The following is a 20,878-nucleotide window of genomic DNA, read 5'->3' as shown; positions in this document are numbered from 1 at the left end:
ACCAGACTCACCGCGGCTCCAGCAGCGTCCACGGCGGCCACTTCCGACGGGCAAGCGCTCTCCGCAACGATGCGGCGCGGAGACGGGCGAAGGCCAGGGATACGAAATGGGTGCTGGAGGCGATGGTGGGCGGGGTGCGGGGGGCTGCGGAGCACTGAGGGGCGAGGAGGCTGCTCCCGGAGCCGATTGGCCGCCGGGGCGGAGGGCGGTGCTTGGCCGGGACGTCCCCGCCGCAGCGCCCCGCTCCGGCCGATCGCCGCCTCGCCCCGGTCGGTTCCCACCCGCCGAGGTCAGTTCCTGGCCAGCGCCCAGGCCACCGCGATGGAGACCCCGCGTCTGGCGCCAGCCCATGAGTGCCTCGGAGCAATTTGTTGAAAAATAAATCCATGCCACTATTAGCGAACGAGGGAGGGGTTGATATATGATGGTGTATTTTTTATATAAAATAACACGCTATTGTTTCCAAGGACGAGTTAAATCTGTATGCATTTACCAGGCGGGAACAGCTTTCTCTTTTTTTTTGGAGCCCTGGTGGCACAGTGGTTACCCCAGCCAACGGCGCAGCGGTTAAGAGGTGCTAATTAAAAGGTTTCAGTTCCAATCCATTAGAGCTCCTTGGGAACCCTGTGGGACAGTTAGTTCTACTCTGTCCTGTAGGGTCTCTATGAGTCGGAATCGACTCGACGGCAATAGGTTAGGTTTTAGGTTAGGTATTTACTAGGATTTAGGTCCTATAGATTTTTAAAAAATAAACATTTAACGTGGTTGCAAAACGGAGAATTTGCATTTTTGTAAGCAAAAAAAAAATTTTAGACATATTTTATGTATTTATATAATTGTAGTAATTATATGAGTAATTATATGGAAGTAATTATATGGAAGATATTTATCAAATTCTTAGAGTCAGTTTTGTCAGGAAAAATCGGTTTCTTGTGTCTTTTCTTCATACACTTCATCAACGTTTACACGGTAATATGTATTATTTTGTAATAAAGAATAAATAAATTCAATCAACTAAAAAATAAATGGATACAATATCCTTACTCCCACAGCTGATAAGGATAGGATTTCTCCCTGTGTGGGCTTCTTGAGCGTGGCTCCTAGTCCTGACCCGCTTTCACCAGGGGCCGGCTTTGGGCCTGAGCCGGTTCTGCCCTGAATCCCCATCTGTCCATCTTGCTTGGTGAACTCACCTGTACAACCTGAGGAAAAACCATGTGTCGCTTTTTATGGCTGGCCCCAGTGGCCAGGGGAAGAGCTCCGCAGCCTCTGCACCTTCTGCGGCTTGCTCACCTCTGGTGCCACCCTGGCCCCTGTTAGCCAGGCGCCTAAGCAGAAAGTGTGCCAGACCCTAGTGTCTCCAGGAGGAGAGCCTGATGAAGCTCTCTGCTACCACAGCTCATCTCACAGGTCCAGGCTGGGCTGCCACCGCAAGGCAGAGTCCCAGGTAAAGGGGATTAAAGGGCCACAGCCTGTCTTCCGAAACAGTTTGGTCACAGCTCCCCAAACCAGAGCAAGCGTAGGCCAATAACTGTGTTTTATTCTTCCTTATTCTGCCTGGTCCTGCGCCATCCTCACAATTGTCGCTGTGCTTGAGCCCATTGTTGTAGCCGCTGTGTCAATCCGTCTCATTGAGGGTCTTCCTCTTTTTCACTGACCGACTACTTCACTAAGCAAGATGTCCTTCTCCAGGGACTGATCCCTCCTGATAATATGTCCAGAGTATGTGAGACGTAGTCTCACCATCCTTGCTTCTAAGGAGCATTCTTGTACTTCTTCCAAGACAGATTTGTTCCTTCTTTTAGCTCGATGTTAAATCTTATATTCTTTCTTATTGTCACTTCCCTTGGAGCGTCTTTTCCTTCTTTCCAGCTTCCTGCCCTGATTAGCCCTGCTTCTGTAATGGAGACTACCCTGAAATCCTGTAACTCACTGAGATGGCTTTTGAGATACCAGGCTCTGTATATACTTAGCAACACGCCTATGAATGAGCAATTTATCAAAAATCCATTCTAAAAATATTACACAGTTCTTTAAAAGGATGCTTTCAATCCATACCTTGAGAAAAAAATTATGATCCTGGTTTTGCAGGAAAAAATGCTATCAAGTTTACGTTTACCTAAGCATAGGGAAAGTAAGGAGGTATTTAGATACTTCAGTAAGAGGGGGATTGTTAAATAGTAATTTTTTCTCTTGATACTTTGTATTTTTAAAATGTTACAAGCATTATTCCGAAATAAATAATAGAACTATTCAACAATAAAACTTTTAGGTGTACACCCGATGGAAATTTATAAGCATATGCACGAAAAGACATGTACTAGAATCTTCAAAGAAGTGCTATCCTCAATTGTCTATAATTGAAAATGATCTAAATGCTAATCTTCTTGCTTCCTCACCCCTAGCGCTACCACAGCCTTTATTAGCTGGGTACATAAACAGCTGTTGTTGTTAGGTGCCATCGAGTTGGTTCTGGCTCATAGCGACCCTGTGCACAACAGAACGAGACACTGCCTAGTTCTGCGACATCCTCAGGATCATAGCTATGCTTGAACCCGTTTTTGTAGCCACTGTGTCGATCCATCTTGTTGAGGGTCTTCCTCTTTTTTGCTGACCCTCTACTTTACCAAGCATGATGTCCTTCTCCAGGGACTGATCCCTCCTCCAACAACAGTATAATATTTAAACAAATTGTGATGTGTTCACAGCGAAATATGTACAGCAATGCAAACATACGAGTCACATGATACGCAATATGGCTGAATCTCACCAACATATCGGAGAGTGAAAGAAGCTGGAAACAAAGGAGTATATATTGTATGATTATATTTCTATAAAATACAAAAGTAGGTAGAATTAATCTTTGATCATAAAATTTATAAGCTACCAGTAATGTTCTTGTCATGGATTGAATTATGTCCCCCCCAAAAGGTGTGTATCAACTTGGCTGGGCCTTGATTCCCAGTATTGTGTGATTTTCCTATATGTTGTAAAGCATGCAGTTGTGTTAGTGAGGCAGGACTCAGTCTACAAGATCGGACCGTGTCTTGAGGCAATCTCTTGGGATATAAAAGAAAGAAGTGAGCAGAGAGACGGGGGACCTCATACCACCAGGAGCAGAGCAAGTACTTTGGATCTGGGGTCCCTGCACCTGAGAAGCTCCTCAACTAGGAGAAGATTGAGGACAAGGGCCTTCCTCCCAAGCCCACAGACAGAGAAAGCCTTCCTCTGGAGCTGAAGCCCTGAATTTGGACTTTTAGCCTACTTTACCATGAAGACATAAATTTCTCTTTGTTAAAGTCATCCACTTGCGGTATTTCTGTTACAGCAGCACTAGATGACTAAGACGGTTCTCTAATAAATTTATGTGCTGGTCCCGGGTATACTGAGTTTGTAAAAATTCATGGAACTGTATATTCATATGTTTATGTATTGATGCACGTACACATCATATTGTAATCAAGTGAAAGCAGTACTTAAGTTCCAGAAATGTAGTAGCTTAGAAGCCTGAGTAGTACTCCTGAGTCAGTCAACATGCATACAACATACTGTAAAGGTATCACTGGGATGGCATGAAAATGCAGAGGCGGCAAAGCCAAAAGCCAGGAAACATTAAACAAAACCAGAAACCAACACAAAAGCTAATTTTCACTCCAGGGTTTTGAAAATTCCTGGAGAATGTACGTGGGTGACTTTGTGGGGTTTCTTGTCTACAATATTGAGGCCATTCTCACATAAAGGGGGTAGTTTAAAAGGACATATCTGAACAAAGCTCAAACACCAAAGGGATACTTGTAAAGGGTAAAAGTAAATAAGAACTAGATTGCAAAACACACAAAAAAAGACATCAGTGCAGCTTGCCTGTCTTAACCCTGCTGGAGGTGGACAGAAAAAATCTTGGAGAATTAGTAACTACAAATCAATTCCCCACATATGTTTGCAATTTGAATCCAACCTACCTGTGTGGTTTGAAAGATACTAAACAAATAATTTAATTTGTAGTGGTCCCAGTTTGGTAGCATTCCAAGTTGGTAGAAGCAAATACAGATTCTGTCTGGGGAAACTTAACTTTAACCCAGCTAGAAAGAAAAATATAGGCGAAAAGATTCCTTAGAAAATAAGCAGCTCATAATAATATTTTTTTTGAAAAACCATGTAACACGCAAGGAAACAAAGTGCCATGAGTGAGAGTTGTCACAAACAAGAGTCATCAGAAATAGACACAATTTTATTAGGCATAGGATATTAAAAAAAAAAAAACTATATTTGATATACTTGAAAAATAAAGGGGAAACTTGAAAACTTGGATAGGAAGTAAGCATATTTATAAAAGAATCAAACAGGACTCCTAGAAATGAAAAATGGAATGATTGAAATAGAATAGTTCAAATAAAAAAAATTATTAAAGAGATTAAGAAGGTAAAACAAAGGTGAAGAGAGAATTATTTTTAGTTTTTTCATCGTGCTTTAAGTGAAAGTTTACAAATCAAGTCAGTCTCTCATACAAAAACTTCTACCCATCTTGCTTGCTATGTACTCCTAGCTGCTCTCTCCCTAATGAGACAGCACACTCCTCCTCTCCACCCTGTATGCCCCGTGTCCATTCAACCAGCTCCTGTGCCCCTCTGCCTTCTCATCTCGCCCTCCAGACAGGAGATGCCCACAGAGTCTTATGTGTCTACTTCAGCCAAGAAGCTCATTCCTCAAGAGTATCATTTTCTATCTTATAGTCCAGTCCAATCCCTATTTGAAGAGTTGGCTTCAGAAATGGTTGCAGTCTTGAGCTAACAGAGGGTCCAGGGAACATGACCTCCGGGGTCCCTCTAGTCTCAGTCAGACCATTAAGTCTGGTCTTTTTATGAGAATTTGAGGTCTGCATCCCACTATTCTTCTGCTCCATTAGGGACCCTCTGTTGTGTTCCCTGTCAGGGCAGTCATCAGTGGTAGCTGGGCACCATCTAGCTCTTCTGGTCTCAGGCTGTTGTAGTCTCTAGTTTATGTGGCCCTTTCTTTCTCTCGGCCTCATAATTTCCTTATGTCTTTGGTGATCTTCATTCTCCTTTGGTCCAGGTGGTTTGAGATCAACTGATGCATCTTAGGTGGCCACCTGCTAGTATTTAAGACCCGAGACACCACTCACCAAAGTGGAATGCAGAACGTTTTCTTAATACATTTTGTTAATGCCAATTGACCTAGATGTTCCCTGAAGCCATGGTCCCCAGACCCCTGTCCCTGCTACTCTGGCCTTCGAAGCATTCGGCTGTATTCAGGAAATGTCTTTGCTTTTGGTTTAGTCAAGTTGTCCTGACCTCCCCCGTATTGTGTGTTGTCTTTACCTTCACTTGAAATGGTTCTTGTCTGCTATGTAATTAGTGAATAACCCTCTCCCTCCCTCCCCACCCTCGTAACCATCAAAGAATATTTTCTTCTGTTTAAATTCTTTTCTTGAGTTCTTATAATAGTGATCTCATACAATATTTGACTTTTTGCAAATGACTATTTTCACTCAGCGTAATGCCTTCCAGATTTCTCCATGTTGTTGGATGTTTTATGGATTCATTGTTGTTCTTAATCATTTAGTAGTATTCCCTTATGTGAGCATAGCATAATTTATTTATCTATTCATCTGTTGATGGGCGCCTTGGTTGCTTCCATCTTTTTGCTATTGTAAACGGTGCTGCAGTGAACATGGGTGTGCATATATCTGTTTCTGTGAGGGCTCTTATTTCTCTAGGATATATTCCAAGGAGTGGGGCTGCTGAATCGTATGGTAGTTCTGTTTCTAGCTCGTTAAGGAAGTGCCAAATCGATTTCCAAAGTGGTTGCACCATTTTACATTCCCACCAACAATGTATAAGTGTTGCAGTCTCTCCACAGCCTCTCCAACATTTATTATTTTGTGGTTTTTGGATTAATGCCAGCCTTGTTGGAATGAGATGGAATCTCATTGTAGTTTTGATTTGCTTTTCTCTAATGGCTAATGATTGTGAGCATTTCCTCATGTATCTGTTAGCTCCCTGAATGTCTTCTTTGGTGATGTGCCTTTTCATATCTTTTGCCCATTTTTATATTGGGCTATTTGTCTTTTTGTAGTTGAGCTTTTGCAGTATCATGTAGATTTTAGAGATCAGACTCTGATGAGTTCTGTCACAGTCAAAAACTTTTTCCCAGTCTGTAGGTAATCTTTCTACTCTTTTGGTGAAGACTTTGGATGAGCCTAAGTATTTGATTTTCAGGAGCTCCCAGTTATCTAGTTTCTCTTCTGGTGTTTGTGCACCGTTAGCGATGTTTTGTATACTGTTTATGCCACATAATTAGGGCTCCTAGCCTTGTCCCTATTTTTTCTTCCATGACTTTTGTCATTTTAGATTTTATATTTAGGTCTTTGATTCATTTCAAGTTAATTTTTGTGCATGGTGTGAGGTATAGGTCTTGTTTTATGTTTTTGCTGATGGATATCCAGTTACGCCAGCACTGTTTGTTAAAGAGACTGTTTTTTCCCCACTTAACAGATTTTGGGCCTTTGTCAAATATTAGCTGCTCACACGTGGATGGATTTATGTCTCGATTCTCAATTCTGTTACATTGGTCTATGTATCTGTTTCTGTACCAGTACCAGGCTGTTTTGACTACTGTGGTGGTATAGTATGTTCTAAAATTAGGTAGTATGAGGCCTCCCACTTTGTTCTTCTTTTTCAGTGATGCTTTACTTATTTGGGGCCTCTTTCCCTTCCATATGAAGTTGGTGATTTGTTTCTCCATCTCATTAAAAAATGTAAGTGGAATTTGGATCAGGATTGCATTGTATCTGTAGATCACTTTGGATAGAACAGACATTTTTAGCATGTTGAGTCTTCCTATCCATGAGCAAAGTATGTTTTTCCACTTATGTAGGTCTCCTTTGGTTTCTTGCAGTAGTGTCTTGTAGTTTTCTTTGTATAGGTCTTTTTTGCCTCTGGTTAGATTTATTCTTAAGTATTTTATCTTCATGGGGGCTACTGTAAATGGTATTGATTTGGTGATTTCCTCTTCAATGTTCTCTTTGTTGGTGTAGAGGAATCCAACTGATTTTTGTATGTTTATCTTGTATCCTGATGCTCTGCTGAACTCTTCTATTAGTTTCAGTAGTTTTCTTGAGGATTCTTTAGGGTTTTCTGTGTATAAGATCATGTCATCTTCAAATAGAGATACTTTTACTTCTTCTTTGCCAATTTGGTTGCCTTTTATTTCTTTGTCTAGCCTAATTGCTTTGGCTAGGACCTCCAGGACACTGCTGAATAAGAGTGGTGATAAAGGACAACCTTGTCTGGTTCTATTTCTCCAGGGGAATTCTTTCAGACTCTTTCTATTTAGGATGATGTTGGCTGTTGGCTTTGTATAAATGCCCTTTATTATGTTGAGGAATTTTCCTTCTATTCCTTTTTGCTGAGAGTTTTTATCATGAATGTGTGTCGGGCTTTGTCAAATGTCTTTTCCGCATCAATTGATAAGATCATGTGGTTCTTGTCTTTTGTTTCATTTATGTGATTGATTACATTCATTGCTTTTCTAATGTTGAACCATTCCTCCATACCTGGTATGAATCCCACTTGGTCATGGTGAATTATTTTTTTGATATGTTGTTGAATTCTGTTGGCCAGAATTTTGTTGAGGATTTTTGCATCTAAGTTTATGAGGGATATAGGTCTGTGATTCTATTTTTTTTGTAGTGTCTTTGCCTGGTTTTGGTGTCAGGGTTATACCAGCTTCATAGAATGAGTTTGGGGGTATTCCAGCCTTTTGTATGCTCTGAGATACCTTTAGTAGTGGTGGTGTTAACTCTCCTCTGAAAGTTTGGTAGAATTCTCCAGTCCAGCCATCAGGGCCAGGGCTTTTTTTTGTTGTTGTTAGGAGTTTTTAAATTACCTTTTCAATCAAAGAGAGAATTATTGAACTGGATCACAGGGAGAAACCCCAAGAAAGCTTGCAGAAAATAGTGGCTGAAGGCTACAGAACCCTGCCATCATTTTAGTAGCTGCACTATTCTGGAAATAAAGCAAAGTAGCTCAAGTCCTACCAGTGTGGAAGGGCCTTAAAAACACACTGTGTTTTCGGTTGAGACATGAGAAAATGGCCTACAAATAAGAGTTACACCTTTGGAGTAAAGATTAATGCTCTTGGAGAAAACTGAAAGGATCCATTCCAAACAAAGTTTAAAACTAAATTTTGATAGTATAAAAGTAAACTGCTGGTATGTTATCTCTCTTCCCCACCCCAATAAAAAATCCTTTTTGAAAAACACGAACATCAACTTCAGAACCTCTATAATACTCATCCATGATGTCCTGCATCCAGTCAAAAATTAGAAGGGGGCTAAAAACCAGAGTGAATGGCCAAGAAATCAAGAGAAACAATACATAATAGAAACAGACTCACAGATTATTCAGAAATTTGAGTTTCTATACAAAGTTGTTAAAATAACAGTGATTAATATGTTTTAAAACAACGGAAACAAGGCTAGAGAATTTCAGTATAGAGCCGAAACCCATAAAAGAATAAAATGGAAATTTTAGAATAAAAAATAATAACTAAAATTACAAATTCAATAGATAGGTTTAACAACAGCAAATCAGACAAAACAGATAATTCCAAACAGGAATAAAGGACAGTGGAAAGTACCCAAAAAAAACACACAGAGGGAAGAATGGATGATGAACAAAGAGATGAAAAGATCTAGAAAGCACATAATTATGAGACATGGTGAAAAGGCATGACATATGTGTAACCAGAGGCTCAGAAGGAGAGGATAGAAAGAATGAAACAGAAATAACATGCTAGTAATTAATGACTGTAATTTTCCAAAAATAGATGAAAAACATCAAACTACAGAATGAGGAAACTGTACATTTCAAAGAAGAAAAAATGTAAAGAAAACTAACCCAGATACATCATAGTTAAACTGCTGAAAACCAAATTCAGTAAGAAAATCTTAAGAGCAGGAAGAGATAAAGGATGCATCGCCTTCAGGGGAACTATACAGCTGAATTTCAAAAGAAATCTTGGATAGAGAACACAATGGAAGTGCTTAAAACCAACAAAGAAACAAACATCAGCAACAAAACCTGCCAACCTAAAATTCTATGTTGTTGTTAGGTAACGTCTGACTCATATAATCCTGGGCAAAGCAGAACAAAACACTGCCCAGTCCTGTGCAATCCTCACAATCTTTGTAATGTTTCAGCCTATCTTTGCAGCCATTGTGTTAATCCATCTAGTTGAAGGTCTTCCTCTTTTTTGCTCATCCTCTACCAAGCATGATGTCCTTCTCTAGGGATTAGTCCCTACTGATAACATGTCTAAAGTACATGAGATGAAGTCTCACCATCCTTGCTTCCAAGGAGCATTCTGGCTGTGCTTCTTCTAAGACAGATCTGTTCAGTCTTCTGGCAGTCCATGGTATATTCCACATTCTTTGCCAATGCCATAATTCGAATGCATTAATTCTTTTCTTAGGTTGGGAGAAACTCAAATACAACTGGGGAAGGGTTGCCTCCTCAAAGTAGAGTCAACCTTAATGATGTGGTTGGAGTGAAGTTTTCAGGAAGTTCACTTGATGAAGGGCATGTCTCAAAATGAGGAGAAACAACTGCAAACATCATTAATAATCAGTACGTGGAATGTACAAAGTAGGAATCTAGGAAAATTGGAAGTTTTCAAAAATGGAATGGAAGCCATAAGGATCAATACCCTAGGCATTAGTGAGCTGAAATGGACTAATATTGGGCATTTTGAATCGGAAAATCATATGGTCTACTATGCTGGAAATTACAAATGGAAGAAAAATGGTGTCACATTCATTGTCAAAAAGAACATTCCAAGATCTATTCTGAAGTACAGTGTTGTCAGTGATAGGACAATATCCATACACCCACAAGGAAGACCAGTTAATAGGACTATTTCTGAAATCAACACACTAACCTCTAAGGCCAAAGATGAGCAAGCTGAAGATTTTCACTGACTTCTGCATTCTGAAATTGATCAAACATGCTATCAAGATGCATTGATAATTACTGGTGATTGGAATACAAAAGTCAGAAACAAAAAAGAAAGATTAGTATTTGGAAAATTCGGCCTTCACGATGGAAATGACACTGGAGATCCCATGATAGAATTTTGCAAAACCAACAACTTCTTCAATGCAAATATCTTTTTTCAACAATATAAATGACGACTATATAGGTGGACCTTGCCAGATGGAATATACAGGAAATTAAATCAAGTGAGGATGGAAAAGCTCAATATCATCAGTCAGAATAAGGGCAGGGATGACTGCATAACAGATAATCAATTGCTCATATGCAAGTTTAAGTTGAAGCTGAAGAAAATGAGAACCAGTCCATGGGAGCCAAAATACAACCTTGAGTATATCCCACCTGAATTTAGAGACCATCTCAAGAATAGATTTGACACACTGAATGATAATGACCAAAGATCAGACAAGTTGTGGAATGAAATCAAGAACATCATACACGAAGAAAGCAAAGGGTCATCAAAAAGACAGGAAAGAAAAGACCAAAATGGATATCAGAAAAGACTCTGAAATTTGCTCTTGAACACAGAGTAGGTAAAGTGAAAGGAAGAAACGATGAAGTAAAAGAGTTCAACAGAAGATTTCAAAGGGCAGTTCAAGAAGACAAAGTATCAATGAAATGTGCAAAGATCAGGAGTTAGAAAACCAAAAGGTGAGAATATATTCAACATTTCTCAAGCTGAAAGAATTGAAGAAAATATTCATCCCTCGAGTTGCAAGATTGGAGGATTCTATGGGGAAAATATTGAATGACACAGGAAGTGTCAAAAGAAGATGGAAGGAATATACAAAGTCACTGTGCCAGAAAGAATAAGTCAACTTTCGACCATTTCAGGAGGTAGCATGTGATCAAGAGCTGATGGTACTGAAGGAAGAAATCCAAGCTGCACTGAAGGGAATGTCAAAAAACAAGACTCTAGGAATTGATGGAATGTCAACTGAACGTTTCAATAAATGGATGCAGCACTGGAGGTGCTTGCTCATCTCCATAAAGAAATTTGGAAGACAATAACTGGGCTAACTGACTAGAAGGTATCCATATTTGTTCCCATCCCAAATAAAGGTGATACAACAGAATATGGAAATTATCAAACAATATCATTAGTTTCACACAAAAGTAAAATTTTGCTGCGTATCATTCAAAAGTGGCTGCAGCTGTACATCAACAGGGAACTGCCAGAAGTTCAATCCAGATTCAGAAGAGGACTTGGAAAGAGGTATATCATTGCTGATGCCAGATGGATCTTAGCTGAAAGCAGATACCAGAAAGATATTTACCTGCGTTTTACTGACTATGCAAAGGCATTCAACTACGTGAATCACAACAAATTATGGATAACATTGTGAAAAATGGGAATTCCAGAACACTTAATTGTGCTTATGAGGAACCTGTACATAGACCAAGAGTCAGTCATTCATACAAAGCAAGGGGATACTGAGTGGTTTAAATTCAGGTAAGGTATGCATCAGGGTTTTATCCTTTCACCATACTTATTCAATCTGTATGCTGAGCAAATAACCTGAGAAGCTGGGCTGTATGAAGAAGAATGGAGCATCAAGATTGGAAGAAGACTTATTAACAACCCGCATTATGCAGATGACACCACCTTGCTTGCAGAAAGTGAAGAGGACTTGAAGCTCTTACTGGGATGAAAATCAAAGTCTACAGCTTTCAGTATTATTTGCATTTCAACATAAAGAAAACAAAAATCCTCACAACTGGACCAATAACCAACACCATGATAAATGGAGAAAAGATTGAACTTGTCAAGGATTTCATTTTACTTAGATCCACAGTCTTGGCACATGGAAGCAGCAGTCAAGAAATCAAATGATTTATTGCATCGGGCAAATCTGCTCCGAAAGTCCTCTTTAAAGAGTTGAAAAGCAAATATGTCACTTTGAGAACTAAGGTGTGCCTGACCCAACCATGGTGCTTTCAATCACCTCATATGCATGCTATAGTTGGACAATGAATAAGGAAGACGGAAGAAGAACTGATCTTTGAATTTTGGTGTTGGCTAAGAATATTGAATATACGCCATGGATTGCCAGAAGGACATACAAATCTGTTTGCAGGAAGTGTAGCCAGAATGGTCCTTAGAAGCAAGGCTGATGAGAATTCATCTCACGTACTTTGGACATGTTATCAGGAGGGACCACTCCCTCGAGAAGGACATGCTTGGTAAAGTAGAGATCAGCACAAGAAGAGGAAGACCCTCAAGGAGATGGACTGATACAGTGGCTGCAACAATGGGCTCAAGCATAACAATGATTTTGAGGAAGGCACAGGACCAGGCAGTGTTTCTTTCAGTTTTACACAGGGTCTCTTTGAGTTGGCTTCTACTCGACGGCACCTAACAGCAACAGCGTAACACACTATGGATTATGCCTAAACATGAAGAAAGTAAAAGCCCTCACAACTGGACCAATAAACAACATTATGATAAATGGTGGGGGGAAGAAAAGAGTTGTCAACAATTTTATTCTACTTGGACCCACAGTCAATGTCTATGGAAGCAGTAGTCAAGAAAACAAATGACAGATTGCATTGGGAAAATATGCTGCAGAAGACACCTTTACATCTTAAAAAGCAAAGATGTCACTTTGATAATTATAGTGTACCATGCCATCATCTTTTCAATTGCCTCATGTGCATGTGAAAACTGGACAATGAAAAAGGAAGACACAAATACTGATGCATTCTAAGAGTGGTATTAGTGAAGAATATGGAATATACTGTGGACTGACAAAAGGATGAACAAATCTGTCTAAGAAGAAATACATCCAGAATGTTCCTTAGAAGTGAAGATGGTGAGACTTTGGTTCATTTACTTTGAACATGTCATCAGGAAAGAACAATCACTTGAAAGGTATATCTCGTTTAGTAAAGCAGAGGGTCAGTGAAAATGTGAAAAACCCTTAATGAGTGGGATTGACATAATAGTTATAACAAATTGATTCAAACATACCGGTGATCATGGAGATAGCTCAGGATCTGGCAGTGTTTCCTTCTGTTATATGTAAGGTCACCATGAATCAGAGCTAACTCAATGGCAACTAACAACAACAACATAATACACAGAAAGAACTATTATAAGAAATTCTTCAGGATTAAGGAAAGAAGTCCTATATAGGAGCACTGAACTGTAGAAAAGAATAGAGAGTACTGGAAAAAGTAAATATACAGGTAGATACAAAACTAGAGTAATATTAAAATATTAGATCTAGAACACGTAGCTTCCAAACAAAGTGAAGAAAAAAAAATAGGAAAAGAAAGAAAGAAAATAAGGGGGGGGGGGCGGCAGAAATGAAAGAGATTTAAAAAAGCAAGAAAAATAAAAAGCAAAATGAATAGATCATAGAAATAAATCTAATTGTATCACTAATCACTATAAATATAGACTAAATTACTTATGACAAGCTAAAACTGCCAAGCAATATTTTTAGAAATTCAGCTAGATAAATTCAGATTATATATATTTAACACATAGATTCAGAATGATTTAAAGTCATGGGATGAAAGAAAGATGAACCTGGCAAAACTGATTAGAATTAAAAGATAACAACAATATAGGATTCCTACATTACATCAAAATGTTAATTCATTTCAATTTATGAATACCATAACCTCAAAATATACAAAGCAAATATATAGATAGATCTACAATTAAAAAAAAAAAAATCATCAATCCACCACCATAGTGAGAGATTTTAACATACCTATTTATCCGCCAGGTTCTCCTTGGAAACTCTATGGGGCAGTTCTACTCTTTCCTATAGGGTGGCTATGAGTCAGAATTGACTCGACGGCACTGGGTTTACTGGGTTATTTCTGTAATTGATATTCAAGCAGATAAAAAATTGGCAAAGACGTATAAGACTTGGATTATATAATTAGAACACTTGTTTTAAAGGCATACGTAGAATATTACATACTTAAAAGTTACACATGTTTTTTTCAAGCACACACAAAATAGTGACCATGTAGTAGGTTATAAAGCTAGCTCCAACCAATTTAAAGGATTTGGTATCACATATTCTCTGACTACAATGTAAATGAGTAAAGCAATGTTTACTACAAGACAATAATTTCAAAACTTCATATGGCCGACAGAAAATTAAGATACCCTTGTTGAAAATTCACAGCTCAAACAAGAAACTATAAATGAAATTTTAAAATTCTTAAAAAAAAATGCTAACAAAGATATTAATATAAAAAAGCCTTTAGATGTGGCAAAAAAGCAGTGGTATAGTGAAATCTTTCCCCTTATTGTCAGGACAAAACAATATGTCCTCACTATTTCTATTCACCAATGTACTTGAGGTCCTAGCCAGTGCAGTAAGCAGAGAAAAGAAACAAAGGATATAAGGATTTGAAAGGAAGACACAAAACTGTCATTATTTTCAGATACGACTGAGAAAAAGATCCACTGGTAAATTTATAATTATTAATGGGGTATATCAGGTTTGGTGCATGTATAAACAATATGCAATGTGAAATTGCATTTCTATATGCCAGAAACAATCAACTACAAAATATAACTTTTATAAAAAGAACTATTCACAATAGCCATAAAAATCCTTGGATAAATGAATTTAACAAAAATGAGCAAAAGGAAAAAAATGAAAAAATTATAGGACACTGAAAAACAAAAAAGATAACAGAAATAAAGAGCATCATGTACCAAGTTAATAGATGGATTCAATGTCTTAAAGAGGTCATTTCTCCTCGAATTGGTCTGTAGATTTAATGCATATTAATAAAAAACCAATAGGTTTGTTGCTTTGCTTCTTTGTTGTTTGGAGAACTTGACAAGTTTATGTAAACATTTTATATGGAAGAGAAAATGTCTGTGAATGGCTAAAACACTCCTGAAAAAGAATAATAAAGGGGAGTGGGACTTATGCTATGAGATTTCAAGCCTTATTATAAAATTATAGCAGTTAAAACAGTTTAGGATTGGTGCTGGCGTAGACAATAGATAACGAAAGAGAGCAGCCAGCTTAAAACAAATTCATGCATTTATGGAAAACTTGATTCATGTATATTACTAGTACTGGGACAATTGAATAAATAACAAACTAAAAATAAATTTCCAGGTACATTAAGACTAATAGCCAATGGTAAAACTCTAAACATCTTATATACAATATAGTAAAATGATTTTATGACCTTGAGGGGACAGTTTTTTTTCTTTGCAATGAGACAGACTATAAAGGAAAATATTGGTAACTTGAAATTAAAATTCGAAACTTACATGACTGAGAGAGACAAACAAACCTACAGAGAGAAAATCTAAGTGCCATACTGAAAGTAGATCTCTGTGGCATATATATCTAACAAAAGATTGACTAGTATCCAGATTATATAAGGCACTCCAAACGAGTCAATAAGAAAAAGACAAACAACCTGATATGAAAAAGATTAAAAGACAGGAACCAGAATTTCACAGAGAGAAAGGAAGCACAATAACTCATCAACATATAAAAAAATAAAGGTCAATCTCATTAGTTATCAGGGAAATGCTAATTAAAATTGCAATGGAATGCTATTTCATACCCACCAAATTGGCTAATAGTGAAGTTTGACAATATCAAGGTATGACAAAGACGTGGAGCAACAGGATCTCTCATCCGTTGCTGGAGGGAGTACAAACTGGTTCAACGCTTTGGAAAACAGCTTGACAGTACGCATTAAAGCTGAACATACACAAATCTTATAACCCAGCAGTTCTACTACGTACATACTCTAGAGAAAGCTCTATACATGTGCACCAGAAGTGACCTACAAGAATGTTTAAAACCACAAAACCAAATCAGCTGCCACAGAGTCGACTCCAACCCATGGTGACCCCAAGTGCATCAGTGTAGAAATGTGCTCCACAGGGTTTTCAATGGCTGGTTTTTCAGAAGCAGATCACCAGGCCTTTCTTCCAAGGAGCCTCTGGATGGGAACTTGAGGCTCTAACCTTTCGGTTACCAGCTGAGTGCAAATAATTTGCACCATCAGGGACTTTCCAGGAATGTTCAAGGACATTATTTGTTAATATCCTCTGTGGTAGGCAGCCTCTAAAATGGCCCCCAATGACCCCTCCCTCCTGGTATTCACACCCTTGTATGACCCCCACCCTTTGAGTATAGGCTAGATCTAGTGACTTGCTTCTAACAAATAAAAGATGGTAAAAATGATGGGATGTCACTTCTGAGATGAGGTTATGAGAAAAATCTTGCTTCTGTATTTCTCTCTTTCTCACTGGGGGCCCTCACTCTGGGGGAAGCGAGCTGCCATATTGTGGCTACCCTCCACATAGTGGCCCATGTGACAAAGAACTGATGTGTCCAGCCAAAACCAGTAAGGCCCAAAGGCCTGCCAACAGTCACCTGAATGAGCTTAGAAACAGTTCTCTCCCACCCCGAACCTTGAGATGACCATATCAGTTGCTGTTGAGTGGACTCTGACTCATGGTGACCTTAACTCATGGCAACCCCACGTGTGTCAGAGTAGAACTGTGCTCCATAGGATTTTCAGTAGCTAATTTTTGGAGAGTAGATCACCAGGTGTTTTTTCCAAGGCACCCCTGGGTAGACTTGAACCTCCAACCTTTCTGTTAGCAGTCAAGTGGGTTCACCACCTGAATCACCCAGGGATTCCAGAGATGACTAGAGACCCAACCAATACATTGATTATAGTCTGTGAGGGACCTTGGACCAGAGGCACCCAGGTAAGCTGATCTCAGGTTCCTCATTCACAGAAGCTGAGATAATAAATGATTTGTTTGTTTGTTTTAAGCCGCTAAGTACTGGGGTGATTTGTTACCCAGCAATAGATAACTAACACATCTCCCAAACTAGTAGTTGTTGTTAGGTGCCGTTGAGTCGGGTCTAACTCATTATGTACAACAGAATGAAACACTGCCCTGTTCTAGGCCACCCTCACAACTGTTGTTATGCTTGAGCCCACTGTTGCAGTCACTGTATCAATCCATCTTGTTAAGGATCCTCCTCTTTTTTGCTGACCCTCTACTTTAATAAGCATGCTGTCCTTCTCCAGGAGGGACTGGTTCCTCCTGATAACACGTCCAAAGTACAGGAAATGAATTCTCATCATCCTTGCTTCTAAGAAGCTCTCTGGCTTGACTTCTTCCAAGACAGATTCGTTTGTTCTTCTGGCAATTCATGGTATATTCAATATTCTTCGACAACATCAAAATTCAAAGACATCATTCTTCTCCTTTGGTCTTCCTTATTCATTGTCCAGCTCTCACATGCATATGAGGCGATTGAAAACACCATGGCTTAGGTCCATTTTAGTCCTCAAAGTGACATCTTCACTTTTTTAACACTTTAAAGAGGTCTTTTGCAGTAGATTTGCCCAATGCAATACACTGTTTGATTTCTTGACTGCTGCTTCCATGGGCATTGATTGTGGATCCAAGTAAAATGAAATCCTTGACAACTTCAGTATTTTCTCCATTTATCATGGTGTTATTCCCAAACTTTGTTGTTGTTGTTGTTGTTAGGTGCTGTTGAGTTGGTTCCGACGGATAGCGACGCCATGCACAACAGAATGAAACACTGCCCAGTCCTGAGCCATCCTCACAATCGTTGTTATGCTTGAGTTTATTGTTGCAGCCACTGTGTCAGTCTACCTCGTTGAGGGTCTTTCTCTTTTCCGCTGACCCTGTACTCTGCCAAGCATGATGTCCTTCTCCAGGGACTGATCCCTCCTGACAACATGTCCAAAGTATGTAAGATGCAGTCTCGCCATCCTTGCTTCTAAGGAGCATTCTGGTTGTACTTCTTCAAGACAGATTTGTTCATTCTTTTGGTAGTCCATGGTATATTCAACATTCTTTGCCAACACCACAATTCAAAGGCGTCAATTCTTCTTCGGTCTTCCTTATTCATTGTCCAGCTTTCACATGCATATGATACGATTGAAAATACCATGGCTTGGGTCAGGCGCACCTTAGTCTTCAAGGTGACATCTTTGCTCTCCAAACTAGAACAACCTAAATGTCCATCAGCAGTTAAAGATAAATAAACTATAGTATTTTCAAACAATAAGCCGTGAAAAGTAAGGAAGCATCAATAAGGGTGAATCTCAAAAACTTAAGAATATGTACAGTACAAAGTCACTGATACAAAATTTAAAAATAGGGGAAACTAACCCACACATATATTGCTTTGGAATACATACATGAATGGTAACACTATAAAGAAAAATAAGGGAACGATTAATACAGAAATCTTTACACTCCCCACTTCTCTGAGGATAGGAGGAGAGTACAAATGAGTTGATACACTTGGGGCTTTTAAAGTCCTGTAACATCTTATTTTTTGACCTAAGAGATGGCCAGGCATTCATTTCATTATTCTTTAAACCGGTCTTAGATGTTTTATATACTATTTTGTATGCATGGTTCAAAATATTTTTAAAAAATCACATCAAGGCAAAAAAGAAAACAAAGAATTAAAATGTAATCGACAAGTAAGTAGTCTGGAAGATCAAAGTATGAATGGACAGATGGATCGTCAGCGGGGCAGATAGTCCGTCCTTTCTGTCTGATAAGATCCGCACTTCATCCCAGAAGTTTCCCTGATTACCTAAAGGTCTTTTTCTCCTATATTTCAGGCCCTATCCTCCGTGCAGATTGAGCCAACTCCGAGGCCAGCTCTGTATTTCAACAAATAACTGCAAAGCCCAGCACCTATGCGCTCTCTTTATTCCCCACTAACGTCTGCGGAGTCCCTGCACCCTGTCACCACCAGGATGACCTCCCTCCCACCCTTCCTCGGAGCCGGGGGCCCGGGCCCTTCGCGTAGGCGAGGACTTTCACCTCCGGTTCAGCCCCGGAGGTGAAGACGGCGCCTCTGCGGTCCCTTCAGCTCCCATCTTAATGGCTCGCTGCAGAACCCAAATCACAGGAAAAAGGGATCATCCTTTCCTGACGACAAGCACGGGGAGAACAATGAGGCGAGAATGAGACCCAGGCCCAGCTGCAGAGAAACGTCGGAAAGGATCCCGGACTCCGAAGCACGGAGGTCTCTCCGTAGTGCTCGTCCTCGGGGCCCCGGAAGAGGCCTGATCCAGCCCAGCCCTCCCGACACGACGCGGACTCACGGCCTCCCAGGCCCCTAGGCCTGCACGATCCCCCCCAGGACATCTTCCTCTCACGGTCCCCCCGGACACCTTCCCCTCAGGATCCCACCCCCACCCCCGACACTTTCCCCTCACGACCCCCCTCCGGGACGCCCTCCCCTCACGACCCCCCTGACGCCTTCCCCTCACGACCCCACCCGGACACCTTCCCCTCACGGTCCACCTCCCGGACACCTTCCCCTCAGGATTCCCCCCTCCAGGACGCTCTCCCCTCACGACCCCCCCCACAACTTCCCCTCACGACCCCACCCTGACACCTTCCCCTCACGATCCCACCCGACACCTTCTCCTCACGACCCCGCCCTCCAGGACGTCCTCCCCTCACGACCACCCCCCCCACACCTTCCCCTCACCATCCCCCCCACACCTTCCCCTCACGACCCCCCCGGGACACCTTCCCCTCACGATCCCACCCCACCCCCGACACCTTCCCCTCACGATCCCTCCCTCCAGGACGTCCTCCCCTCACGAGCCCCCCACACCTTCCCCTCACGACCCCCCCACACCTTCCCCTCACGACCCCACCCCGACACCTTCTCCTCACGACCCCCCCCGACACCTTCCCCTCACGATCCCACCCCCCCCCACCTTCCCCTCACGATCCCCCCGGGACACTTTCCCCTCACGATCCCACCCCCCCGGACACCTTCCCCTCACGATCCCTCCCTCCAGGACGTCCTCCCCTCACGATCCCCCCCCGACACCTTCCCCTCACGACCCCGCCCGGGACACCTTCCTCTCAGGAACCCCCCCGACACCTTCCCCTCACGACCCCCGGGATACCCTCCCCCGCTGTGGCCTGTGTCGCCCCCGCCTGCCCCGCTGCAGAGCCAACCCCTCGCTGACACTGAACGAACGCACAGCCCCCGAAAACGCACAGTGCCCCCCGCCCGGGACCCCTCCCTTGTATGGTCTGCGTCACCGCGGACCCCGGCGGCCCGGAGCCCACCCCGAGCCCACTCACCCTCTGCTTGCTGCTCCTGCAGGCGGGCTGGGTGGGAAGGACCCGACCAAGAAGTGCGGATTCCAGCTCCAGCGGCTCCTTAGCTGAGGTGCGGGCGCCCGGGAGGGAGGGGACGGGCGGGGAGCGCGGGGAGGGGCGGGGGAGGAGCGGTCCCCGGGGCGGATTTGCAGCCTGGGCCGGGGCTTGCTGGGTCCCGCCGGGGTCAGTCTCACCTCGCCCTGGTCAGTGTCTGCCCCCACCAGCCCCCGTCAGTCTCCGCCCCCGTTGGTCAGTCTCCGCCCCGCCCCGGTCAGCCATTGTCCCCCTCTCCGTCAATCTCCGCCCCCATGGCCAGCCTCCGCCCCCATTGGTCAGTCCCCGCCCAGCCCCGGTCAGCCATTGTCCCCCTCTCCGTCGGTCTCCGCCCCGGGTGGTCAGTCTCCGCCCTGTCCCGGTCAGCCCCCGCCCCCATTGGTCAGTCTCCGCCCTGCCGGTTCAGCCATCGCCCCGCCCCGTCAGTCTCCGCCCCCATGGCCAGCCTCCTCCCCCATTGGTCAGGCCACATCGCCTTGGCGGGTCAGTCTGACCCCAGTGCCCAGCCGCGAGTGCCGCGGTGCAATTTGTTGAAAAATAAACCCGTCAGACTTTCTGAACAAGGGAACGGTAGATGCATGACGATACATTTTTCTATAAAATAACA

The 20,878-nt window shown here is 41.9% G+C and overlaps 1 protein-coding gene across 2 annotated transcripts in view; it reads right to left on the bottom strand.

Moving 5' to 3' along the window:
* The window catches only part of TCAF1 (TRPM8 channel associated factor 1), a 57,903-nt gene extending 37,572 nt beyond the window's left edge, over window positions 1-20,331 (bottom strand). Inside the window, exon 1 of one of the 2 annotated variants that reach the window (XM_049893661.1) lies at window positions 20,200-20,331. Coding sequence is in view for 1 of the 2 variants with exons in the window: in XM_049893659.1 (XP_049749616.1) it covers window positions 12-351 (340 nt within the window). In the remaining variant the exon portion in view is untranslated. Of the gene's footprint in view, window positions 1-11; window positions 763-20,199 lie in introns of those variants that run through there. The other variant, XM_049893659.1, reaches the window with a different exon arrangement.
* Between the last annotated feature and the right edge of the window lie 547 nt (window positions 20,332-20,878).

Source organism: Elephas maximus, chromosome 8 (assembly GCF_024166365.1).
Source record: "Elephas maximus indicus isolate mEleMax1 chromosome 8, mEleMax1 primary haplotype, whole genome shotgun sequence".
NCBI lineage: Eukaryota > Metazoa > Chordata > Mammalia > Proboscidea > Elephantidae > Elephas > Elephas maximus.
The sequence above is the reverse complement of the archived record's forward strand: the minus strand, read 5'-3'. Positions and strand labels throughout refer to the sequence as shown.